This window comes from Oculina patagonica, chromosome 11 (genome assembly GCF_052425735.1).
Source record: "Oculina patagonica isolate OP01 chromosome 11, crgOcupat, whole genome shotgun sequence".
NCBI classification, from domain to species: domain Eukaryota; kingdom Metazoa; phylum Cnidaria; class Anthozoa; order Scleractinia; family Oculinidae; genus Oculina; species Oculina patagonica.
The window spans coordinates 6,906,370-6,933,773 of NC_135768.1; the positions used below are offsets into that span (position 1 = coordinate 6,906,370).

Genomic DNA, 27,404 nt, shown 5'->3' on the forward strand with positions numbered 1-27,404 from the left:
ATCGTGCATTACTAAAGTTGCAAGAAGCACTAAATTGAAAAGAAAGAATAAAAAAAAAACACAAACAAACAAAAAAAAAAATGGGGAAAGGAGGGGAGGGGAGGGGAGGGGACGGAAGGGGATAAAGTCAAGAAGGAGGGGGACAGACAAAAAAAAGGAAACGATCAATCTCCATTCGTTTATTCTTTACAACTTCACTATTATATACAAGGATAATATAAGGATTACAGTGTGAGAATATTAAATTAAACATAAAATACGTACATAAACCCTCATCCGAATGAAAATTGTTTTTCACTTGCTGCAACAGTCATCAAATGTCTTTGGGGTTAATTACAAAGTTCCTTGGTCTCGAAAAAAGGAAAACGCCGTACGAACTTCACCTAACATACACCATAATACATTTAATAACCTAATAGGGCGAATGACGAATCTAACGAGGCACCATACTCAGTTCAAACTTTTCCACAAAAGCGGAAACATTACTAAATCTCCTTTAATGCACTAAATTCTGCCAAGTGAACTAAAACCGAGAACGCATGTACAGTATATGTATAAAAAGCTTTGTGCATTCAAATGATAATTTGTTCAACATGGCGTCAATAAGACATAAACGCCCGATGAAACTTTACATAGGTAAATTGTATTGATGGGCATTCAGGGAACGCCTTTCACAGACAACTTATGCCACCATCGGATTTCCAAAGCCGACCCTTTGTTGTGTTTGGTGAATCTCCTCGAGTAGATTTTCGTCCTGTAAATTTAACTATGAAATAAAAAAAATATATATAAGGTATGAAGGACCAAATTTTTAAAAGCTATTTGCGTCTGTTATTGAAAATAAACGTTTCTAACATTCTAAAAGGACCCTAGTCAGCCTCCGCCATTGTTGATGACATCGAAATTATGAAAATTGTATGGTGAAGCGAAATCTTATTGCATTGCTGTTAGTTATATTCCTGGAATGCCTGTTTAATTACCTTTAATAAATTCACAGTGATCTCTTTCGTTTAGACACGATCCAGGTAAAATATAATACCGAACTTCTCGCATGTAAACAAAAACAAAGGTGTGGCTGACTAGGGTCCTTTTAAATAGAAAAAGTAAAATTTCCATATATTTAACAATTATTCGCCGAAGGCGAAGTGATTATTGTTGAATAATCACTGAGCCTGAGGCGAATAATTGTTTTAGTATAATTTTAAGAGGTGATCATCAAGAACTTAAAAAAAATAACGATAGCAAACAAGAAAACAGCAAACACAAGTGTTCGCTTGCATACATGTACAGTGTAAACCAGTTTAATTAATCGATTGCAATCAGAATTTATTTAGTTAAAGCAATAAAACGGAACAAATCAAACACTATAAGAAAGATAGATGTCCGTTACCTTTGTATGATTGTTGATGACTTCTAAGTGAATGTGCGAATCCTCTCGAAAATGAGTAGCTCCGGTGAGAAGAGAACTAAATAATGTTTGCTCAATCGATCTGACTGAGTTTCTCATCGATCGCCCAAACCGCCGTGTTTACGATCATTTCTAATGCCTTGAGAACCATCTCTTGAAAATATTTTCGGTCCAAAAGCCTCGGTAGTTAATTTGCAAAATTCTCAATGTTTAAAATATCCAGGACTTGGACTGGTTTCTTTCAAATCAAAGAAATTTTCATTCAGCAAAAGCGGCCATGTTTACTTGCCTGGATGTCAAAGGTGGCGTGACTAAGTAACCAAGCCTTCAAAGCTATAATAACCTCGCGCGGGGTGAATATAGCCTCATAAGCTGAGCTTCTCGACCAATCAGAATGCTTCAATTCTTATAATCACCTCTGAAATTATACTAATTAGCAATACTTGGCTTACGTAGGTCAACTGGTCGAAAGTGTTAAAAACGCTGCAGTTCGTTCCACGTTTGTGGGAATCAAGATTACAACTATACAAGATCGTTGATAATCTTTTGGTCCGTCATCGTAAACGTCAACGTCATCATCGTAGTCATCATTGTCGTCATCGTCGTCGTCATCATCGTTATTATTGTCGTCATCATTGTCGTCATCACTGTCGTGATCATCGTCGCCATCATTGTCGTCCTCATCGTTATTATTGTCCTCATCATTCTTGTCATCATCGTTATTACTGTCGTCATCACTGTCATCATCATCGTTTTTATTGTCGTCATCATTGTTGTCTTCACTGTCGTCATCATCGTCGCCATAATTATCGTCATCATCGTTATTATTGTCGTCATCATTGTCGTCACCATCGTTATTATTTTTGTCATCATTGTTGTCATCACTGTCGTCATCATCGTCGCCACCATTGTCGTCATCAGCGGTATTATTGTCGTCATCATTGTTGTCAACATTGTCGTCATCATTGACGTCACCATCGACGTCATCATCGTTATAATAGTTGTCGTCAATACCGTTGGCCCTATCGTCGCCTTCGTCATCACCATTGCCATCGTGTTGTTGCCCTTTCCACATTTTGTATCCCCAAGGCAGTAAAGGGCATCTTCCAGTAGCCTCCCTCATACGGTTCTTTTCTATTGAATTTGCTTTGTCACTGGACTAGTCTGTGTTTTCCAGCCCAGACATTTGCCAACTCGATATAACATTATCCGGAAGTCGCTCAGTTATTGGCTAAAGAAAACATTCCCAAAAGGCTTCGTTCTGCGTCGGCTGGTGTTATATATTACGCGGGAATATTTGGTAACGTAAACACTTGAAATGATTTGTACTTTTTTTCGCTGCAGATTTTTAAGCTTCTATATTGTTTTGTGGTTTTCATTTTATTTCATGAACCTGGGTTCAAATGGTTTAGAATCTCGAAAGGTTCAAGAAATTTATCGCAAGCCTTCGGTTCGTAATTTACAAGCTCGTCACGGCTTACAACTAATATTACAGAACGCTTTTAAAATAGCCTACTAAAATGTTTTTAATTGTTACCCACCTTCAAAGCGTACTTGTAAGATTGTTCGGCTTCCAGTTGTCGCCCAGTCTACAAAAAGAAATAATTAACAATAAACATTTGACATACCTGGGTCCTCTATTTGTAAAGTTTTTTAAACACCTGGAAGATACCTTACGTCAGCGTTTTGCCGACTGAAAATTTTCCTTGCGTCGTTTTCTACTGTTTTCATATTTTGACGTTTGAACTTGATGGCTCCCTGATTACGCATTACAATACTAACGCAATTAGACAGAAAAAGCGCGCGATAAGAACGTTGGCTACTCAAAATAACGAACAATTAATATTTTCAATAAAATAATCAAGGCTAAACCTCACCTGCAAACAAACAAGAGACAGATATGACCACACCTCCGCGTCCTTATTATTCAATATGTTCGCCTCAGATAAAGCGTCCTCAGCCTCTGCTAGGTCTCCCAGCTACAAAAATACAAATGATTAACATTTAAAATCTCCTTTGAAATCGACACAAAATGAGCCATGCGTGTAATGAGAGTTAAAGAATTGATCAGCTAAATAGAAAGTGTCTTGATAGGAAGTCAAATTCTCATCACTTGCTACAAACGAAATGTATGGAGACCGGTAAGGAGAAGTCATATTTTGACACGGGATTGACTACTCACTCACCCTATAACAAGCAATTCCTGCCCCAAGCCAAGAGACACAGGACGGTGAGCGAATGCAGGCTTTGAGGAAGGTTGTCTTTGCTTTATCAAACTGAATGTAAATAAAAAAAAAAGTACAGTTCAGTGGATAAATACTACAAGAAAAGTATCTAACCTTACAGAAGCTTGTATATCCGCCAACAAACGAAGCGGACTTATGTAGGCAAGGTACATAGTAGTGGCCAATAGAGCCACTAACATGTATCTTGCCCACATACCTTATCTCCAGTTTCTGTGGCACTAAGCGACTAGGGGCTACTACCCCTCAGATGGGATGCTAGTCCATCACAGGGTTACTCGAGCATTTAATTCACCAGTACCCATTTATACACTTGAATGGAGAGAGGCACTGTGAGAGTAAAAATCTTTACCAAGAACACAGCACAATGATCCCGACCAGGGTTCGAACCTGGACTATTAGGCCACCTGCACATTCTTCAAGGTACATGTATTATCCACAAAAGTTAACATTATTAAAAGCTTTCTTCATAGTCATCGTTTTAAGTAAAAGACAAACTATTTCATAGCCTGCTTAATTATCGTGACCAACGTTTTAGCTATCTGTCACCCATTTTACAAATTTAGTGCAGAAAATAAAACTGTTTGAGAGGTATAGAATAAACGATTAAGTTTACTAATTTTAAGGCATGCGATTTGTCCTAGTTGTGACTCATAGGATGCCAGTTCATTACAAATTATTTAAAAAGCCTCACCTCGCCCTTCTCCAGGTAGATTGACGCAAGTCTCAGATAGATAGCGTGCATATCTGAGGCTTCTGTCGTATAGGCCAGCGTTCTTTCGTAGCAGTCCCGGGCTTCCTCGGTTCGGCTTGTCAAGTAATAAAGATGTCCCATCAAGCCCCACGCGTCTGGGTTCTGTTACGATATAACATTAAAATATTTAGCAGCTGTGTTAGTGGGGTATCCCCTTCTGATGTCCGAAGAGTTAACGAATCTAGACGGGTTTATTTCTTAAAAGTTCCAAATCTCGGCAAGTTTCCACTTTCCCAAAAATTCCGATTCTCCGAAGAGTTTCCGAACCTCGACGAGTTTTCGATATCCTTAAAATTCCGATTTCCGAAGTGCTACCGTTTCCAAAAGATTTTTGGTTTTCGATTCTTCGTCGCAAGTGAATAGTCAGCTTGTTTGAGATGCTTAAACTTTCCACGGAGAAAGGAAAAATTACTACGTATCCACGGCTTTAACATGGTTTCCACAGATTCCCTGACTTGTCTCTGATAAAAATATAATTTCCCTGACCAAACAAACACAAAATGCCATATATAGTACTAAGGGGCTTCTAGCCTCTGCTCCCCCCCCCTACCCCCCGAAAAAAAACAAAACAAAAACAAAACAAACAAAACAAAAACATCGCTGAGATCACATTGAAATGAAATGTTTCTTCCAGCCTTTAATGGTATTAAATCAGCAGGGATATAATTTCAATTTCTCTGACTTTTTTTCAAAATGTCAATTTTCCCTGACTCAAAATAAAATTCCCTGACTTTTCCCTGATCTTCAAGAATTTTATTTTCCCCTGACTATTTACTGACCTGCGGCAACCCCGTCTTTTAAAAAGCTCTGGCTCGACTTGACTCCAACAGACTTACCTGGTGCTTCAACACGATGGCTTGTTTAAGATTCTCCTCTGCCTCAATGAACGATTTTTGCTGAATCCTCAACCTTCCAAGGAGAACGTAGTAGTCGGCTCCAGGCTCCCCATTAGCTGCTACCAGCTCGTGCGCCAAAGCCCCGTCAGTTAACTAGTACCCAGTAACAAAAATATAGAAATTAATGTTAGTCAAAAATGATGCGCCGAGTCAAGTATTTTAATAAGAAAATTTAGCCGACTCGATGAGACGTTAAATGAGGTCGCGAGACCTTGAACAAAATATTCTGGACACGATTTGATTTAAACTTGCAGTGCAACACAAGCTCACAATGGCTTTTTAATTTTCAATGCGGCGACCTATAAAGCTAACCAGAACGCAATGCCTTGGGTTTCGCACCTGAATGGTTCAAAATGACACAAGTCTGTGTGCAAGCGTCGCACGACTTTTTTTTTTTGACCTAGCATAACATGCCTTACACCGAAGCAAAGGCAAAGTTTCGTTTTACAATCAATCCAAATCCTTTAGCCACTTTACCTGCAAGGCGTTTACTTCCAGTAAGAAATTCGCCGCCTGCAAGAAAATACTAGCATTTGGCTTGACCTCCGCTGGCTTCTCCTCAGGAGGTACCGCGTGTTCGGAATCCTGAGGAGGCGGCGATTGGCGGTGAGAACTACCAGGGCTTGGAACACGTGAGCTTTGTTTGGAAGCCACGTGAGTGGAGGACTGGGTCGGAGGTTTCGTTCCAGGCTTCCCAACGGGTGTTGCTGAGCTTATTACGACTGACGGGGGGAAGGCTGCGGCTGCCGTTGGCGGGGCTGAAGGCTCAGAAGATGTTTCGCCAGTTCCTGGAACAGGTTCCTCGCGTGCTGCATCGTCAACTGAAAACGAACAACAAACAAAGAAATCACTGCCTGCCTTCTTTTTTTCCCTTTTTTAATGGCACTTTTAACAGACCGGAAAGAGCTTAAGACGGAATCCATAAGGAAATTGTGTAATATTAATTTTAGTTGGACAACCAGAATAATTTAAATCCTACTGCTTTATTTTCTACCCTTTTTAAAAGCTAAAGATGTATGTAATTATCCGTGATAACACCAACAACATTTTTTATCAGAGCCCGAGAAAATGAATTTCAAAGTTCGTAAGAACCATATAAACTATAGGTAAAATTTCACGTGTAGCTATTTTGTAAAATCGTCTTTTAAGCGATTCAGTGGAATTCAGTAGAACTTCGAAATGTATTTTCGATGTTTGGTGTTTTTAAAAATGATTTCTTTTGACAAGATATTTGAAACAGTAACACAGAAGTTTGCAATAAAATGTAAATAATTTTGGTGCATAATTTTGTCCAATTAATACTCGTAGTCCTGGCGGATTCCGCCTTAAAACTTTACATATTTAAGAACAGTTTAGAAAAAATGACAAAAAGTACAACACTGGACCACGTCGCATATTTACACGAGACCGAAAGTTGCTGAAAGTTTTTCTACGCTAATATTTTTTTTGTTGGCTCATAATTGCTCAAGAAAAGACCATTCGTACCATGAACTTCCGGTAATTTTTGGTCCTCGGAGACACCAGTCCCGGGAGCACCCTCGCTAGCAGGTTCCTCGGCACCAGTCTCCGAAACAGAGCCGTCGACCTCGGCTGGTACATTAACTGGGCCTGCCAGCTCAGTAGAAGACGGCGTTGCTACGTTTAAGCGGTTAGCTTCAAGGAACGCACGTTCAGCTCCAATGTCGTTTTGTATGCTGTCGTAGTACAACCCTGTAGGGAGGGAAAGTGCACTGTTATTAGTACCACTGGCAGAGGAATACGATTTGAAACATTTAGCACAAATGCATGGCATGTCCGTCTACAACTACGAATGGATACCTTATTATAGGAATATAACGAAACAATTTAACGCAAACAAAAGTTACGTGTAATAAAATTAACGCGAATTTTCGAAAAATTATGTTTACATACATATAATTAACGTGCATGGAATTAACGCGAATTTTTGAAATTCGCGTTAATAACATGTATCGTTGATTTCCTATAATACGGTAGTTTACTTGCAAAATCCTATTAATGAGGATCCTCAAGTTTCAGTATGCAGCGTTCGAGTGTTGACAAAGACAAGTGACATTTCCCGAAAACTTGAGCTCTATGCGGAAAAGGGTACCATGGGCGTTCAGAAACAAAACAAAATAAACACTGCGTACTGACCACGGAATTTGGGGGACGCAGTGGCCTCATGCCTCATGGATAGTGCGCTGGACTTCGGATCGAGCGGTCGGGGCCAGGGTCACTGTGTTGTGTTCTTGGGTAAGACACTTCACTCTCATACCGCCTCTCTCAACCCAGGTGTATAAATGAGTACCGGCACATTAATGCTGGGGAGTAATCCTGCGATGGACTAGCATTTCATCCAGGGGGGAGTAGCAATACTCCTGGTCGCTTAATGCTACAAAAACCGGGATAAGCTCCGGCGGTATGGGCCACTTGGCTCGACACAGAATTTTTCTTTACCTTACTGATCACGCTAAAGAAGGGATGAATTGGTTCCCTCTGTTTAGCAGTAAATATGTCGTTAGCTTTTCATTTTAGTAATTTGTTTGGTCTTTTTTGTCGACACTGCCACATTCTTCTTCTCTGTAGGCGTGAAAAATTTGTCCAGGATGAGACAAATTTTTGCTGACGTCATTCTTAGCAACAAGTTGACTGACACTGGTTTATTATGTTGCCAGGCACGACAACGTCTTCAACAAGTGCTGCCTTCATACCCCATCCAGACCCTAGCCTGAGTAGCTAAATATGATTGTTAAGACTTCTCTATTTACTGGGTGCATCAATGGCATAATTACCTAGCATGGTCCATGCAATAACACTCTTGCTCTCAGCGCATGTCGCCGCCTCAAAAAACGTCTCGGCTTCTTCGAACCTCTCGGTCATCAGAGCCATGCAGCCGTACATTAGGAGACTGGGGAGAAAAAATTACCTTTAGTTAATTGTTTGGCCGGGAGGAGACTAGGGTGACTGTAGTACGTCATAAATGGTGCACTCGAGAACAATTTGCCCAGATGGCATGAGCTTTGAATTTTTCAACGATTAGGCTACGTGTTTTTCTTCCTCTGCAGTGAGAAAACTCCCGAAGATTATATGCTTGAACTTTTGAGCAATTTTCTTTATGGCGAAGCTCGTTGCTATTTGAAACACTTGTATAATTAATCACGGGTATCAAAACTTCAAGGAGTTTTGCTAGCACATTTACAAGGGGGATTACAAGGAAAAACTGTGTTAAGGCCATTAAATGAAACAAAACAAAAATAATTTCGAAAATTTTCATACTTTTTCGGGTGCAGGTTTAGTCACACAGGTATGTTCTAAAAACTATGAAAGAAGTCCTACAACTTGATTTTGACTTGCAAAACAAGAAAAAAAAAGCGAACACAAACACAAGCACAGGAAAAAAAGGAAAAACAATGAAAGCTGGTCACCGTACCCTGGTACATGTTTCTGGGAGATTGCTATCGTCTCCTTGAAGCACTCCTCAGCCTAAACGATATAAAAAATTAACACAAACGTTATCAAGGATTATACTTTTCGCCTCAATTGGCCACGTGAGCTACAATAGACGTTAAAGACCAATATTCAGAAATTGGCAATTCATTTAGAAAAACAAGGCTATTTTATACTTATTTTTTATGCAAACGTTAACCAATAACACCATGACCGCCTTTTAAAATATCGTTTTCTTAAGAGCTCCAGACAGTCAGTATTGGAAATTTGGAATCCCTTACCTTTCCATAGTCACCAATAAGTAAACAAAAGGCTCCGTAATCGAACCAATGATCAGGATCGTTCTTGTTACGAGACAGTCGCTAATGAAACAAAGAAAGAAAGCGACATGAATAACAGTCCACACATATGATGCCTCAGTCAAACTCAAAGATATTCTATGTCTTTGCTTTTTTAACAAGTACGAAAACCACATAGAAAGGTATTACAAGTACCTCTTGGTAATACTTTGCGGCCAGCTCAAAATTCTGGTTCACCTACAAAAGAGAATATATGTATTTAAAAATTGTTAAAAACAACAAACATGAACGTTCTCTTTCGCGAAAATTGTGTGACAAGTCAACTGTCACACAATGAACTATAGCTTACCTCAGCTTCCCTCGCAAAGTGTTTAAGAGTTGCGGAGTCCGTGACAGGCGGGGGCTCTTCTGGAGTTTCTTCTGCCGTGAGAAACTGAAAATGCAAGGAATCCCGAGTGAAAATAAAATATAAACATGCACTGAGAAGCCGCATGTGGTTGGTAAGTCAACTTTAACGCGACATTTTGGAAAGGAAAATCAGTTCAACTAAAGATTACTCTTTAATTTTGACTATGTACTTTCGAGATCTAAAATGTTCAATATTCTAAGCTTGTTCAAACCAAAGAAAAAGGGGCAATAAATCTGATACTAATTCAAATGGAGAAAGCGTGTTGTTTTAACAAATAATAAAAGTTCCAATAATTTCTGATTCTCATTAGACTTAACCAATCACAAAATACCACGAGCACACGTGAACAAAACGTAAGTAAAAACGTCACTATGGCGTCACGAGGCTAAATCTTGTTGCTTAGCAACTACGCTGACCAGCAGACCAGCTGGCTCAGTAAATCATTCCTGGAGTCAAGAAATGGTATGCGTTAACCCGTTTTTTTAACTAAAGCACTGTCGTTTACAACAAGGACCATTACATAAACCAACACTGTCAAATTACCTTGTTTAAGGCGACGTGCATCTGATCGATAAGGAAAACGTACAGCTCGCTGAGAAATGCCTGAAGTTTTTCCTTGTCTGTAAAAGCTGTGGTGTTTAAATACTTCTCTCGAACAATTTTTATGACACTGTTCTGTTAATCAAGAGAACAATGGGTCAGGAAGCTAACATACTAAAAATAGAAAATCTCGTTTACTCCCGCAGCATGCTGACAGTTTCAGAGTTTTCATAGCTATTAAGTGTGCCCAAAGTAACGTGAAATGCATCACGCGTCATGTGATCTGCGTTGCGCGTTGTGTGAAACACGATGTGTGATATATGTTGGACGGTTTGTGTTCAGTTTTCAACAAGTTCCGAGGTCATCTTTAGAACGTTACAGCTTGAAGCTGGGAAGCATTTAGCGAACGAGGAGGTGGGGGAGGGGGGGGGGGGTAATTGAGGAGCAATTTAACAAAAATTTGAAAGTACAACTTTGAAATTTTTTTCACGAAATAGCGAATGCGTCTCACAATTCACGAAAACTATAGTGTACTTCTAAAGAGAGTGGTCTTATTTGTAGTGGAGGAAAGAAAGGATGAGAGAGAAAAGGGAAAATTTGGGTGGGGGGGGGTCAGAAAGGGCTGAAGTCTGCTTGGCGAATGATTTACAGTAGTATAAGATGCATTTGTAGCGAGAAATTTTGTCAAGGCAAGTCGTTTATCCACTCGTAACGTAAGCGTCATGTGTTTTACCTTCAGTTGCTCTTTGAATGCGAAGTATTTTCCAGATGTATTCAGCTCGTACAGAAACTTCTGCCTCCTGCACACAAAGACAACAAAAGTTAGTGAATAACCCAATTGACTACGGCATACATCCCTTAAACGACCCCGGGTCAGGTTGCACTGTACTTCGTAAGTTTAATGTTGAAGAAATAAGAATTGTACCTTTGATCCATGGCATCGTTTGATTGTGGAAGGTCACCTTTCATTAAATCATCGCCGTACATTTGCCTGAAATATACAGAAGACTAATTAACTACGCGTGTTAATGCTAAATACAACTCTTCTCTGTACACTGTAACTTCCAACATGTTTGTTTGTTTAATAGCTTTCAGAGGTCATAAAGATCCATAACAGCATTTAAATTGCACAAAAAGTTAACTGATCCTCGTTTACTCAGTCAAGATTACCTATGCGAGCTCATTTTCCCGAACAATGGCTGGAAATCTAGGCTATTGTTTTGCTTGTGTTTGTTTGTTTGTTGTTCGGTGAATAGGGAGGAGGGGAGATGTAAGAGATTTTCGCAGCATTCTGAGCACTCCAAAAATTGGTCACGTCAGAAATGACGGCGATCTGTCTTCTGCGGTCTTCTTCAGAGAATGGTGGTTTCGCGAGATTCACAGAATTCTAATAAGCTGGGACGTTAATGTTTGTTGCCCCCAAGGGAGGCAACCAGTGATGCGTAAACCCTTGGGAAGGGTGCCCTTTCATTCACGGAGTTTTTACCCCCCGGACAATTTTACTTTTTAGATTTGTTTAAACGTTTTTAAAATTTCTAAGTAGTGTTACGTTGTTAGGTAACGTCCCAGACGCGGGCCCAATTAATTCTAGGAGACTACCAAAAGGCACTTTAATCTCTCTACTACAGTGCGCAACTCAACGGAATACAAGATTGACAGGAAATCCATCATAATCAACCTCATGAGGATTTGCCAATGATTACTGACCTGAATTCCTCAAGTAGGGAGTTTGCAACTGTGGTCAACTGAGTGTGGAAATCTTCCACAGCCTGTAAAATAGAAGGTCAGTTAGACTTGCAGAATACATTTTTGTGTTCGAGTTCTCCTATCCCCCCCCCCCCCCCCCCCTCTTTAGACCTCCTTACCCTAACACCAATAGCCTTCGCATAATTTAATAATATAACTTCAATCCCTGTGCTCTCATCGAATTTCAAAATTTTGATGAGTAAATGAGATTTCTCCTCCTTTTTAGGAAAATGTTTTTAACTCTCACATACTCAGCCCGTTTTACCGAGCGCTGAAGATAGCGGATACTTCATAAAACCCTCGTCTGAACTCTCACCGCCGTTAACCCTACTCGAGTCTCGTCCTCGTTTGATTTAGAGTTTACGTTAAGAACTACGCAAGCGAGGAAACATCGTTGCATAAACATTTCTTCCCCAAATCGTTCCCTTGACACACAAATGGCGAAACATTTGGGTGGGAAGCGAAACGTTTCGGAAAAAAATAATCAGAAACATTTTTTCCTTGGAAACAAAGTTTACTTTCGCGAAAAACACTACACGTGAGCGCAAACAGGGAACATCGACGAAAATTTGTTTCGTCGGTTTGCGGGGTCCTGTAAGGCTATTTCAATTAGTAATTAAAGTTCAATATTTCGCCATTACCTTTTTGGACCCTCCTGTTTTGCGAGCAAATACAGGCCGTGGAGGGATGTACTCAGCAACTCTACAAATACGAGTAAAAAAAAAAACGAATGAGTAAAATAAGTGTGACATCTGTCGATACAAAGATCACTTTCAAGGTTACAGTAGTAGAAGGTCCAAATGCCGACTAAAATACAAGTTCTCTTCACTTGTCTCCAGACATTTCTTGCAGTGTTACCGTGTAGTTAGGGAGAACTTGGTAAAATATCACACAAAGACAATCTCCCGTTGAAGATCATTTTCTAATTTCTCAGAACCTGTTAGCTTGATTATGTATAGATCTAAAACGGTAAAATTAGAGCTGATTGCAATCATTATGAGGGCTCAAACGGTCTTAAACTGTTTTTTTTTTTTTTTGCTCGCCCGATACAATCTAGCGAACAAATCAAAGCTCGAACTAAAGCAAATACAAAAAGCCAGCGCAAAGCGCAGGAAAACGTGTGAATTCGAGCCACGATTGGTTCTGTTTTTTTTACACAGCGTGAGCTTTCTAAAGCAAAGGCAAATGCGCATAACTTGTGACGCTCAAGTGAAACTCGCTCTAAATAAAAGCAGCTCTAATTTTTAATAACGTCAAGTTTCACCAACTTACTTTCTTGCAAGAGAGGATGGCGGCCTCTTTGGTACCAGTGGCTTGTCGAGGACAAACTCTAACGTAATAAACGTTCGGGATTCAAGGTATTGCTGCGAAAAAGAAGGACAAAAATTGACCAAAATGATCGTTATTTGAAATGATCTATCATAACGAGTTTACGAAGCCAATCATTCTTGTGAACTGCGAGTGAAAAAAAAAGGAAAGAGATATTCTCAGTTATATACATGTACATGTATATCTGAAAAGAACTTAAGGACGTTCGCACGAGAATCTTCCAACATTGCAATTTTTTGGTCACCGAATTCGTTTTCGAGATACGATATCTGAAAGAAGGCGCTTATTTGGATAAATTTGACTTCGTCACTCGATATGACCACTGCGGCTTCTGGCAACAAAATATTTTAAATAAACTGATGCAGGCCAACTTCCTTTGTCCCAATTTATTTGAATGGGTCTATTGAACAAATATACTTTCAAAGTCCCTTAGAGTAAACCTTGTCTTTAACAACTGAATTTGCAAACGTTCAAAACAGCAAAATGCTGCAAAATTTGACTGATTCGATCACGCGCGGGAAGAAAAAAAAAGAAAAAATAATAAACTTTTTCTTTTTTTTTTCTTTTTTTTTTTAATACACGGTAAAAATCATCAGGTAAATACTAGTAATTACAGGCGCTTAAACTTCTAACATTCGAATTTGGCTCATTTTTTGTCAATCGGTAGAGATTTATCCCGTAAAAAATGGGGGTCACCGACCGTTTAAGAGAGGAAACTGCAAGCGAAGTTAACCAACGGCTACTCACCCTATATGTGTTAGGAAAGATTTCTCAGCGCAACATTCTGTCAAAAAAAAAATTAGCTTGTGATACCATTTACTTATTGCATGTACATGAAATGCCCACCTGTCCTTCAAGATTCCTGGCTTCGTGGGATTCACCTTCTGGTAAGACATCAGGTTTGAGGACAGCACCTGAGGGCTAAACGATATAATAACCTTATATTAACTTAATTTAACGATTTCATCAAAACCAAGTAATAGAATCAGGGCTCACCAAAACCCCTGTCCGGTCGTCCGGGACAAGTAGATTTTCCTGTTGGGCAAGTGACTTCTCATGCTCACTTGCCCGACGGGCAAGGGCCCAGGCAAACCATCAATTAACTTAATTTCCATAACAACGATTTTGAAACAAAGCAGTACATATAAATGAACTTTTACAAAAACTAAAGGAAGCTTAAATAAACACGCAGGCTACTTTGAACAAGGCTTCTTGACAGTGATAAATTTACCGTTTGCAAGCCTTTAAGACCCTTTATTTTGGTTTTTATTTTCCATAGAATCAGCCACCCAAAAAAATAAGTCAATTAAACAACAATTATAATGCCCAGCATCAAAAACTGTTCCAATCAAAGATTTGATTCAAAATGGTTCTCAATGGTTTTCGGATTTGTTGAAATTTGTTGCCAATGTCTCAAAACGCATTCCAAATGTTTTGCAACGGTTTTGAAATAATTTTCAACAGAATTTTCATTTCATCGAAGAGGTCATTGAAATGCGTTGTCAATCTTCCAAAACGCATTGACAATTTCATAATGCAATCTCAATGTTTGAAAATGCATTGAAACATGAAATGGTATAATGGTCCTTTCCTTTAAGGGTCGTTTTCACAAATAGGGTCACAATTTCCCTGGTGTTCCCTGGGGGGTTCATGAATTATTAATAAGTTTAAGAACCTGGGCAAGGGGGAAAAGTGTCCAGGCAAGCAATATTTGAGAGTTACTTGCCCCATGGGCAAGCGGGAATTCAAGTTTTTGTCGAGCCCTGAGAATGAACATTGTTGGAGATCCATGGCCTCCGAAGATGCTGAATAGCAAGCTATTACAAGTTCAGTATTCAATGTATCATACCGTATTTTTCAAATAAACAGCAGAGGCGCTAATTTAAATTTTGACCTTGAAGACCCTACACTTACATGTACTTGCACCCGGCATTAATTACTTTCATCACATTCGACAATTTCATGTTTGCTGATTACATCACGGCGATCAGTCCAAACTTAACAAAACTTCAACAACTAAGGTGACAAAGGTTTTTGTTCGTAACATTACGGAGTTATTTGTTCATGAACCTTAATCAGTACACTCAGTGGTCGCAGTGAGAATCAGTCACATACATTTAATCGAGTAAATACGGTATATATCATTTTTCGCTTTTCGTCTTTAGAAATACAACAATATCCATACCTTTGATTTGGCATCTGCCTTGCCTTGTTTAGAAGGCGGAGGAGCTTTCTGAGCCATGGCTGAGGCGAGAGTACGGCTCATTCCACTAGCCACTCTAGCAGCCTCCTCTGCTAATGTGCCTTTCCGTTTGGTTTTCTCGTAAACTTCATTCTCGATAAAAGGCTTTACTAAATACGCACCTCTTATCCTACGGATGAAGTACAGTGTAATAACATCAGGGAGAAAGAAATTTTCTAAACAAACAAACAGCTTTATGTTGTTTTCTCTGAGGTTTAGCAAATTGAAACCAAGTCACAGTGTGGAACAGGGAACTGTTAATGCTGAGTTAATTTATCTTGGATTATCTTGGAGTTCTGCTTTCTGAATGGCTGAGCAGTTTAGAGAGCCAACACAAACTTAGGCAGATACTTATTTGTTGTCAATAAGCTGTACGTGCAGAACTTTGCTTTTTGATTTTCTGAAACATTCAGAAAACAAACACAAAGACGTCGAAAAGATGTCCAAAGTTAATTGGCAAAAAAAAACTAAAATAAAGAATAAAAGAATAAAAACTAACAAAACTATGTCAAAGTGGCGAGTGGTAAAGAGTGGCAGGTTTTCAAACGCCTGTAGCAGATAAATTAGAGAAAGTCGCTTTTTAGTATGATAACTTCAGACCCATACCTTTTTACTCCAGGGTAGAGTAAGGGCGCCATGTTGACATACGCTACTCCGTGGAATGATATAGGGATGTCTTCCTCTACCGAGCCTTGTTTTCCTTTAGCCTTAGTGGCCTGTTGAACTGGTGTCCTCATTATTTCTACAGGCCAGAAACGATTCTGTGCGATCTTATTCTGCAAACTGGAGAAACAAATATATAAAGGTTTCAGTTAGGCAAGGCTGCAAATAACAGTCGGTCATCGGACATTGGCCGACCAAAATTTGCTCATGTCCGACGAAATCCCAAGTGTGGTTGGACATGATGTCCGGACAATTTTTTGACGGTATATCATTTAACGGAAACAATGAATAAAATTAAACCTTTTGTTTTTAGTGATGTCCGACCAGAATTTTGTTTTGTCCGACCATAATGGTGTTTTAATAGGACATATGTCCTTTCAAGTGAAAAAAAATTATTTGCAGCCCTGGTTAGGTGGAGATAAAAAGGGCTGGTCATTGTCGTAATGTTAAGGCTGGTCAAAAGGAGGCGCAAGTAGACGCAACTTGCAAACAAACGAAAGAACGCACGCACGTACGCACGCACGGACGGACGGACACGAACGAACGGACGTACGGAAGGAAGGACGAACGGAAACGGACGGACGCAAAGCCGGACAGAAAAGAGAGAGAACAGAGAGATATAAGGAAAATTTCACCTTTCAGCCGCCTCTGCACTTATAAAACACCGTCTTTCCGCATTCCAAGTCACGTGATTCTTATCATTAATAGCTTCATGGCGGAATGCGACATCTTCTTTGTCTCTGAGATCGCCATCTTCATCTTCAAACGGCGTGTCTTCGATGGCACTGAAAGAAAAGAAAGGTCCGATTTGTCATTTGTTACTTTTCCCATAGCAGTAAACAAGAGCACTGTGTGTTATTCAGAGCTTCAAAATGAAATTATTGATTACCGTATTTATTCGATTAAGCGCCCAACCTCGAATAAGCGCTCACCTCGAATAAGCGCCCACCCTGAAGGTAGGAAAAGTTAATAAGCGCCCAGCCTCGATTAAGCGCCCACCCGCACCCCACCAAGAAGGTGAACTACTAAGAGAATTCCCCGAAGACCGAGTTTATTTAGTATTTTACAGACACTTTCAATGAACAGTTGAAATTTTGCTTTGGTACACCTTCACGTTTTTATTGTTTTGTTACAAAATAAAATTACTACTTGCTGAAAATAGTGAAGATTTAATAAGCGCCCAGCCTCGAATAAGCGCCCACTCTCAAGGTCCAAAAATTTAATAAGCGCCCAGGGCGCTTAATCGAATAAATACGGTATGTGCGGATTACCGATTCTGAAACGATTCGCAAAGTGACGGCTTAAAGTAACAACAAGTAAGATTACTTTGCGTTCACAGGCTACTCGAGATCTTCTGACCCAGCAAAAATCATCATGCAGTGTTCTATGGGAGGGGTAGCGTGAGAAGAATTACTTGGCAAAAGAACAGGACTGGGAAGACTAAACACAAAATTAGTGAAGGAATGGACAGTCCTAGAGGACGCTTTCTCTCAGAGGGTGGTCAAAGACAGGAAAACGTGGAGTGACCTGGTTGTGGCGTTGTTTGTGGTGCCTCCAACGACACCCCCTCTCCCCCCAGATTATATGACAAAAAGTGAGGAGTTGATTGTGAAATTTAAGCCTGCTGAACAGGCATTTTGCGAGGGAAAACGCGAAGCAAGAACACAAGCCCGAGGGGAACCCGAGAGGAACAAGAGACGAAAAATTCAACTCGCGCCCTGCACGCACTCGACCTCGCGCCCGTTTTCGCGCCCTGCGCTCTGCCCCCGCTAAGTTAAGCCGCCTGTTCTGAAGCAAAAAAGCATAAAAATGCAAAAAAAAAAAAAAAAACTTTTTACTCTAAAACCTTTTAACTCTGTTACCTATCAGCAATGTACAGGCAGGAACCAGATGCACTCGGAGCAGCCGACCATTTTCGTTGATTCATAGTTTCCTGGTAAGTAAAGACAAGCCGCATTGGTAATAATTCTAAAACGTTCAGTGTTAGAAAACAGGGCCCACTGGACCAGTAGTTGTTCAAACGACAATTAACGTTAATCTGCGTGGTTATAAGGCTAAGCTTAGTAAGGTTTTAAACGTATACTTTTTTCTTTTTTTTTTTTTACGTGTCTGTAAAGTAAAATCCCGATTTCTCTAACCTCCAGGAAAAACAAAAATTGGTTTAAGAAATCAGGGGTTTAATTAAAGAGAAGTAGATGTACTATTAAAGGGAATCAAAAATTGGTTCTAGAAATCGGGCTTTTCGAGAAACCGAGGGTTCGATAAAACGGGATTCTACTGTATTTTCACATCAAATTATACTTTAGTCTAAAAATTCGCTCTTTAGCTGATAATATAAGAAACAGAAATTGCTCGTTAAGCCGCGGAAACATTGGCACCTCAATTAAACGAACCTCTATACAACAAACGATATTCTTCCCCCGAGTAACAGTAATATATATGAAAATAGTTCATGAAAACTAAATCTCGTTATAGCAGACATATTTGCCAGTCTCTTGGCCTTCCGTTATGTCAAAGTTACACTGTACGTCTTTACGACTTTCGCTTAAAATTAATTTAAAAAAAAGAAACAAACAAACAACAACAAAAAAAAACAGCTCACCTTTTCGCCTGGAGCACGAAGCATGCCATTGGACAACACTATTGTATTCTCCTTCTGTAAAAGTGAGTATTGTAAAAATGTAGAATAAAATGATTCGTCGAATACTATTGAGCACACATACCGGCATTTGTGGTGAGGAAGTAGCCTAAAGAAAGAACGTCAAGGGTGTCGCGTTTTGGCCAAAACTTAGCCTTTAGAATCTTTCCAAGTTTGTCTTTTGTAATCCGTCTGTATCTTCCGCAATTATAATCATCCTTGTTTATTTTTGGTTTATCGTTTATACTTCTTTGGTGCTTTGCTTTACAGTCATAGACTGAAATCTCTTATCTTATCAAATATGAAAACGTTTTAGTGTATGCTTTCTTTTCACACTTCACGTTCACCCCTAGCCTGCGTCGCAGACGAACAAAACCCCGTTGTTCGTCTGCGACGCAGGCTAGTTCACCCCACCACCCCCCCCCCCCCCTCTGCCCCCACCTCCACTAACCCCTCTTTTGTTAAGTTAATAAAAGTAACGGTTTCTCGTATAAAGCATAAATACCAGTTTTTGTCATGAAAATCTACAGTCAAGCAGATCTAGCAGTACCAACAGCACAGGGTTAGAGACCTCTGGGGCAGTGTTAAATGAGAATACATGTATATTATTACCAAAGCTTTATCTCACCTCACTGGAGACTGGCACGGGTAGGCTAGCAGTGTAGTTAAACTGCTGAGCCATTTGAATCTGCCAGGAGTCTGGTACAGAGAAGGCACTATCCACGTGGACACTTAACAGATTACTGCCAATCAAGACAAAAACTTCCTTTGGAATTTCTTGCATATTATAGTGTATTAAATACACAGACTTACGATATAATACAGATGGTATTATTATTCATTCAAAATATTTCTGTGTTTCTGATTGGCTTTCGATCCCCGGCTAATTCCAGCTATTCGGCTAGCGCCGACCAAATTTGGAAGAAATTCCAATTATTGGCATGGATCGCAATCGTCCAATATCAAAAATTATTGGATCGCAACCTCGTTCCCAAGAACCGCTGATGTCACGCGACTGAACGGCTTTGCTGCCGAGGAGCAGGTTGAAAGCGCGAAAATGTCCGCTATATTTGAGCATTACGAAGAGGTAAAATTTAAAGTTATTAGAAGACAAGGAAAGTCAAAACACGGAAAAAGCAACGAAGGGGAGTTGATCGATTTTAAAAGTGTATCTTCAAGAGGAAAAGATCCCTGATCCAGCCACAGCGGAGGACTTGGAGCGGTTTTACGAAAATTCTACGTCGAAGTAAGCAAGAACGATGGAAACCTGTACTCGAAAACATCGCTTTGTGTCATCAGATTTAGCTTCAATAGACACTCCAAGCAAGTGCTAATTAATATCGACATTATAAAGGACAAGAAATTTAATGAAGGTAACCGAGTTTTTGAAGTTTAAATCAAATTTAAAAGCGAACGTTGTGTACTTTGCTTACTGTCAAAACCCTATTAAATTAATTTTGTGCATTTGGAGCTCTGGAAATATTTTGAATGAATAATAAAACAATTATTGAATTCGGCTTTCGTATGATATGAAGAATTATGCAGATCTCGGAGGGTGTAACACCCTCCGAGATCTGCATAATTCATATCATACTCATACTCATACTCAGCCTCATCCAATAATTGCTAATTATTTGCGGTTTTCAGTGATATGCGAACTCTGAAATTCAATCCTCAACCAATGATTTATAAATGCTTTTTGCTGCCGTCAATCATCTTAGCGGACTTCTCGTGCAACAGAAGTTCACTTCAACCAGGTCAAAAGGTCAGGTCCATTTGTTGTGATTGGTAGATTTTGATCCATTTTGTTTGTGTTTCTATTTTTCATTGTTTTTTGGCTGTCACCATAATAATATAATTATGATTGACGGCAGCAAAAAAGCAATTGTTAGTTGGATTTTAAATTTCAGAATTTCCATATCACTGAAAACTGCAATAAAGCATGGCAAGCCATTATTTACAGGTTACAAAGTCATGTACGTTACTGACTGCAGTTGTAACCGCTGGCTTTATAGGCTTGGACAAGTAAGTGGCTGGCAAAATTGTCAGTAAAATTCTCTTGATAGGCAAATTAGAAATTTTTTTCAAAATAGTACATAAAATTGAATTTTAAAAAAATTATACTAACCTGTTATTCAGCTGTGTTTCTGTCAGAAGGGGCTGTGCTACGGACACTTGGACCTCAATTTCAGGCTAAAATATATAAAAAAAAAAACAATTTAACACACCGTAAGCACAAATTGTACCTGAAAGCTAGACAAACCAACAAATAACAGAAGTCTAAGGTGCCTTCAGTCCTAAATTATGCTGGATTGACACCAAAGTTCTCTTTACTTTTTTTTACATGCTTTGTAATATTCCAATTGGGAGAGCATGGATTGCATGTACTTGTACAGACCATAACTGCATTGTACCCTACATACCAGAACATGTTCTGTGGTGGCTGTTTCAGCTGGTACAGTGACTGGATGAACAAACTGCACAACACTGAACTTGGTTTCTCCTTTAAACAGAGAGTAGACATTAGCACGAACATGTCAGTCAGTGTCAGGTATTGACACTCCACTTTAAAAGTGTACATGTATGCCATTGTAGGGACTATGGCAGATCCAGAGATTATCAAAAGCAAGGTAGGGAAGGGGGCAAAATAAAATGCTTGAAAGGGGAAAGGGTGCAGGGTGAAGTTAATTGGACCTCTTTCTTCTTGTTCCAAAAAGGGAGAGGGGACAAAACATTTTGCTGTCCTTTGGGCCTTATATTTTTTGTAAACAGGATGGGCACCTCAAGGCCCCTCAGTACTCCTCCCCAAGATCAACTGCTGACTTTAATAGATAGAATGGATGAGTAATTTATAAGTTAAACCCATTGTGTATGTCCTTACCACCACAAAAAGTACAAATAAAAAAAGGAACAAATGTGTCAACATTAATTTAAAGGAGCTACGCCACATACAGATAATCTTGAAAGCCAAACTATTTTTGAGGTTTCCTTCAACTTGAAAGTACACGTGGGTAACCAGAAAAATGACTTACACTCCTTCTTATAAAAGCGTGAACACTAAAAAATATGTCTGGAATGTTTGTGTTTAGCCAATCACACGCGAGAACTTCAGACCGCAGAAACCACAAACAGCAAATGGGTTTCCATCGGTCACGGAGCAACTTTAGTTCTTATTTTGTTTCAGGATACACGCTCTGTCTTTGAAGAATTTAAAGAACTGCTATTCTTTCGTATCGTCGGCCACATCCAGAACATGGTTTCAGGGATTTTTGAAAGGAAAAAAAGGACGGTTTCTCTAGCGACGTTATACGACATGGTTCAGTGCATGCAGTATGTTGTAGACACGTCTAGACATAAGATGTAAACCCGATAAACCGAATATAAAATACAAAATTGTGGAGTTTTCGTTACTGATTGTAAATCTTTTCGGTAGAACAAGGGATTCGATTTATTTCGGCAAACGATTTCAACCCTTAGGCAATCAGAGGTTCCGTGATCGCAAGACTGCAAACTGCAAAGGCTCCAGAGGAAAATTATTCAAAATGTTGGCGTGATTGGTGCAAAGTAAACAGTAAACACCTCAATCGCTCAATCGTTTGATTTTCACTTTTCCTTCCCGCTATCGTTTCGCTGTTATCGAAGAAACAAACCTTCCTTCTAACAGTGTTTAGGTCTGCTACAATAGTTGGGGTGAGATAAAAACCGGAAAATGCAAGCTTACCTCAGTACAAATTGTAACTTGCCATCAGGCGAACGGTAACTGCAGATACGAATTCGTTACAATTTTTGAAAGTTGGCGGCAACTGGGGCAAATCGTAGCGTCGGGCGCATCGGTTTTTCAATTTTTTCTATAAAAAAATCACTCAAACCTATTCTTCAGTAGGGCAGTGAATGTTCTCAAAAAGGAAGGAATTACAATTGGTATTTACTTGTAAATTGGAGCGAAACGAGAACCGAATATTGTTCCGTGACCGATGGAAACCCATTCGTTGTTTGTGGTTTCTGCGGTCTGAAGTTCTCGCATGTGATTGGTTAAAAGACAAAGAACATTCCAGACATATTTTAAGTGTTCACGCTTTAATAAGAAGCGGTGTAAATATATCGACACGGCTTCAAGTACTAAAAGCCTTACCATGAAGTAGGGGTAGCAAATCAATGCAGGATTGACCCAAAACATTTGTTTTCTCTTCTTTTCCTTTCTTGTCCTTAGGTAGCACCTCTACAACAGTGACTGCAAGTGACAAAAATTAATACACACAAATTAATGTACCTTTTAAACTAAAAAATCAAATAGCAATGAGCTAGAGCAAACATAAGAAAAGCCTCCCAAATAACATAAGAGTCGAACCATTCTGTGCGACCACCTTGGGGCTCTCATGCCCAGAGGTGATTGGCAGCGGAACTACTTTAAATTTTCCAAAACACCAGTCACATTACTGCAGTTAGAAATTCTTAACTCTTTCTAGTCTTAGTATTAGCATTATGTTATGGTAAATGTGATCACGAAGTGTTGGCTTCTACAAATTACAATTGTACATGTAGGGCGTCCACTTACGAGAGCCTTAAAAAACAAAGGAAAATACCAGTTTGTAACTCCCGAAGATTGATTGTCTCAATCACTTACAGTAGCAACCCTTCAAGTATTTTTTTTTTCTTAGTGGCCATCAATTTGGCCACCAACTGCCAAAGTTTGGTAGCCAGTGAAAAATTTTAGTCGCTAAATTAAGGGGGGTCCTTCTTAACTACCAATTTGCTGCTAAGAAAGATTTCTGACCGTCAAATTTTGGAAACCGAACCTCCTATGGATGAGATTTTTGCACAACTTAGTTCTATTGAAGAGTCCTTCAAAAGTTTCAAAACACGGCCATATTTGACAAGTCACGTGACCAGAATAGAAAAAACCCTAAAACTGAAAGGGCGTTTAGATATAAGAATTAAAATCAGCAGGGCTGCAAATAACAGTCGGTCATCGGACATTGGCCTACCAAAATTTGCTCATGTCCGACCAAATCCCAAGTGTGGTCGGACATGATGTCCAGACAATTTTTTGATGGTAAATCATTTTACGGCAACAATTAATAAAATTCAACCTTTTCTTTTTGGTGATGTCCGACCACAATTTGTTTTGCCCGACCAAGATGGTGTCTTAGTAGGACATATGTCCTTTCAAGTGAAAAAAATTATTTGCAGCCATGAATCAGTGTCAACAGATAAAGAATGTCCATGTGCTTAATGCTTCGTATGGTTTTTAGGAAATTCGCATTATTATTAAAGTTATGGCGTAATAAACTCACGTATTTTCAGACTTTCTTCAGTAGCGTTCTATTCTTACATGTAAATGGTAATTCCATACGAGGGATTATGAAGAAGGATATGTTATCTCTAATTCTTTGAAAAAAATCGGAACTTTACTTTTCTCTCAAACGTTTTAGGGATTTTAAATTCTAGCGCGCGGTTTGGGACTGGCACTAGTTACGTGCGCGCAATATCAATTTTTTCAATGCGGTCGTCCTCCCCACCGAAAATTCACCGTTAAGCGTTGCCAAAGGCTCCAAAATAGCTTGCCACCAACCATCTTGACCAATTCCATAGCAACTGCTCTAGATCTGTAGTTAAGAAGGACCCCCCTTAAGCTCACGCTTCCAATCCTTCTTCTCAATTTTAGTCACCAGGCTGCAGTGTTTTCAAAACAAGCCAGCAATTGCCAGAGTTCTGCTGGCTACTTGATTATATGTCACCAGTTACTCTGGCCATAACAATCAGCTTGTGACAGTCGCCTACTCTTCTGGTTGCTGACGCCTACTTCAAAACATTTTGAAAACCCTGAGGCTGGCGACTTCCGTTCCAAATTGGTTGCCAGCTCCAAAATTTTAGTCACCAATGGCTACTAAAATGGTGGTTGTAACTAAAGCTGGTTGCTTACAAGGGTGCTCGCAAGGAAAGCTTCGACTCTAGTTACTTTAGAAAACCATAACTAACCTATTACAGGCTTATATGATATGGAATCCAAGGAAGATGCATCTTCAAAAGTACAATCAAATGATGCATTGAAATTGTACTCTGTACTGTGGGTTTCTGTGTTGGCTTCAACTTTTGGTGATTCTCCAAGCAGATTTGCTCCAAACTCCAGCCTTACTAAGGAGTTTAGTGAATCACCTTTGGATCCTTTCTATAAATTAAAAATAATGTTTGCAATACAGTGAGTCAAGTAAGCAACCCAATGATTATGTAGGATCACTAATGCAGAGAATGTTGGCTCTTTGCCATGAAAGGTTGTCTAATAATTCCAGACTGAAGACTGCAGAATTGCAGACTTCACTCTGGTTAGCCTGATTACCGTACCCAAATTCGCAAGTAGCCAATCAGAAGCGTGATCTACTGTCCTGATATCCTACGATATCAAGTCACTGACCTGATATGCCACCATATCACGGTCACTTTGAAGTAAAGTAGTGTTACTGTACGATGAATTCAAAAGAGGTTTTACCAATAAAACAGAACTTCGTAATTTAAATTTAGCGGTGTTTAGCGGTCATAAAAAGAGAAAAACTTTCCCTCCAAAACTAAACTTGAGCGCGCTCGCCAGTTGCGCGATGTTTTCCGACGAGTACTAAGACATTCAGACTGAAAAAATGGAGTCAGAATTTCCAAATCTTTCGCTTAATTTTGATTTAGAAAATTTAGAAAATGAAACTCTAAGCGGCAAACAAGTGGGAAAAAAAAGGCAGAAGAGGAACTTGGAAAAAGTGTTGAAGACCAAGTCCACACAATTTGCAGTACGTACCTTGCAAGCATGGTTTCAACAGAGCGATAAATATAACCGGGTTTTGGCTGAATTTGGGTACGGTAAATACCTAATCGTACCTTTTTGGTACGCTTCGGCTGCATATCAGGCTCGTTTGGTCTCGCCATGGGTATTTTGGCTCGACTGCGTCTCGCCAAAATACGAACCATGGCTCGACCAAACTCGCCTGATATGCAACCGAAGCGTACCAAAAAGGTACGATTAGGTATAAATAGCACTCAGGTTAATACCCTGTGGGAGGCATGGTGGCCCATATATGGTTAGTGCGCTGGACTCTGGATTGAGTGGCCCAGGTTCGAGCCCTGGCCAGGGTCATTGTGTTGTGTTCTTGAGCAAGTCACTTTACTCACACAGTGCTTTTCTCTATCCATGTGTATAAATGGGTACCCGGGGGGGGGGGGGTACTTGACCTAAGTTTAGGTATAGGGGTGCCGCTGGAGGTTTGAAACCCTGACCCTGTTTAGGACAATAAAAACTTAAAATGCCTACCCTGTGTAGGACAACACCCCCTATTCTAAGACCCTATTTAGGACAAAGGACAACATCAACAATCATTTACGCTTTATTGTGATTGCGTCCCATACGCGATGTTTGAAGCATTGAAATGCAAAAACACCTATCCCACCGAATAAAATAATGCGTTTATTGAAGCGAAAGCGAAAACAATGTAAATACATGGACGACAGTCTTGCAGCCATACCCTGTCTAGGACAGCTTCAGGCCCTGTTTAGGACAGAGGAGCTTGAAATTATATACCCTGTTCAGGACCGGAGGAGTCAAAAACCATACCCTATCCAGCGGCACGTCCCCGTATAGGCCATATAGGGGAGTGCCCCCCCCCCGGGATGGGTACCGGTGAATTAAATTCTGGGAGGTAACCCTTCAATGGACTAGCATCCCATCCAAGGAGCAGTAGATATACTCCTAGTTGCTATATGAAACCTGGATAAGCTCTGGCCCCGTGGGCCACTAGACTAGAACGCAGACTTTACCTACCTTACCTAGCCTGAAATTTAAACACTTTAATTAGCCTGTTTACAGTATGTTCTCATCAATGGCAACAGTGACACAAAATATACTTTTAGTCTACAGTTTCCAGACAGTCTGCAGTTTGCAGGGTGCAATTGTTAGACACCGATTAGAATTGACGGAGCCATATTAAAAACTTCAGTTCATATGCCATAGCTATGAAGTACAATTTTACTTTGCAACTAAAATTTAATTACATTCATTGAGATATACTTTGTCGTGTAAAGTGAGAACGTCTGGCAAAATGATGAATTTCATAATTTTGCAAGACGATTAAGCTTACTGCTCCACGGTCAACAAACATCATTATCACACGAGCCTTTTCACCTTATTTTACACCAAAAACATGTAAGCTTACTAACGGAAAAGTACACTTCACCAAAGCAAACAGACTTCTTATAAAATTATTATAAACTTAAGCTACTAAACTCAAAATTATTGATTGATTGATCGAGGCTAGCGTTGTTTTGTAAATTTACTCACCAGATTTTTACATCGCACGACCGTAATTGTAACTGGTTCCGGTGCTCTGATACTCACTGCCTCTTCTTCGTTGGCCATTTTGTGGATTTATTCAATTTAAATGGGGTTGTATGAGAGTAAAACTGCTGTTTCAGAGTCGTTTTTCGCCGTCAACTGGGATAACAGCCGCCATATTGATTTTTTTTTGGTTTTCTTTGTAACTATGACAACTGGCGCCTTCGATGTAAACCGCTGGCAGAACATTGTGCCCTCTCTTCGTCACGCCAGTCACGGCACGAAACAATCAAATTTCTAAAATATCATACGACTGAAAAGAAATAAAATATTTACAATACTTGCAAAATTTTGCCTGATTTTCCTATGTTTTCGAGCAGTCTTCTACCTAGACTCCGGAAATCTTTGGAAAAGACCTCGAACGACCTGTTTTCTCGAGTTTTCGGATACTACCTCTTGCGACCTAACGGTCCACTTAG

At 39.7% G+C, this 27,404-nt stretch overlaps 1 protein-coding gene and 1 pseudogene across 2 annotated transcripts in view; one reads left to right on the forward strand and one right to left on the reverse strand.

Moving 5' to 3' along the window:
* LOC144629554 (histidine N-acetyltransferase-like) overlaps positions 1-27,404 on the forward strand; it is a 166,117-nt pseudogene that overhangs the window by 26,127 nt on the left and 112,586 nt on the right. The gene's annotated exons all lie outside the window — the stretch shown is intronic.
* Positions 454-27,132, reverse strand: LOC144629543 (cilia- and flagella-associated protein 70-like). The gene is made up of 31 exons (XM_078487777.1): positions 26,932-27,132; positions 24,594-24,783; positions 22,747-22,845; positions 21,038-21,117; positions 20,743-20,807; positions 19,243-19,357; positions 18,579-18,632; positions 17,839-17,909; positions 16,612-16,761; positions 15,920-16,096; positions 15,257-15,443; positions 13,918-13,992; positions 13,015-13,106; positions 12,384-12,444; positions 11,704-11,765; positions 10,922-10,987; positions 10,730-10,796; positions 10,000-10,131; positions 9,397-9,480; positions 9,243-9,284; positions 9,030-9,110; positions 8,732-8,784; positions 8,094-8,209; positions 6,787-7,011; positions 5,779-6,122; positions 5,242-5,394; positions 4,346-4,507; positions 3,595-3,684; positions 3,286-3,387; positions 2,950-2,997; positions 454-766 (listed from the first exon to the last, which is right to left on the reverse strand). The coding sequence occupies exons 1-31, from the start codon at positions 27,007-27,009 to the stop codon at positions 683-685; spliced, it is 3,405 nt and encodes a 1,134-aa protein (XP_078343903.1). The 5' UTR covers positions 27,010-27,132; the 3' UTR covers positions 454-682.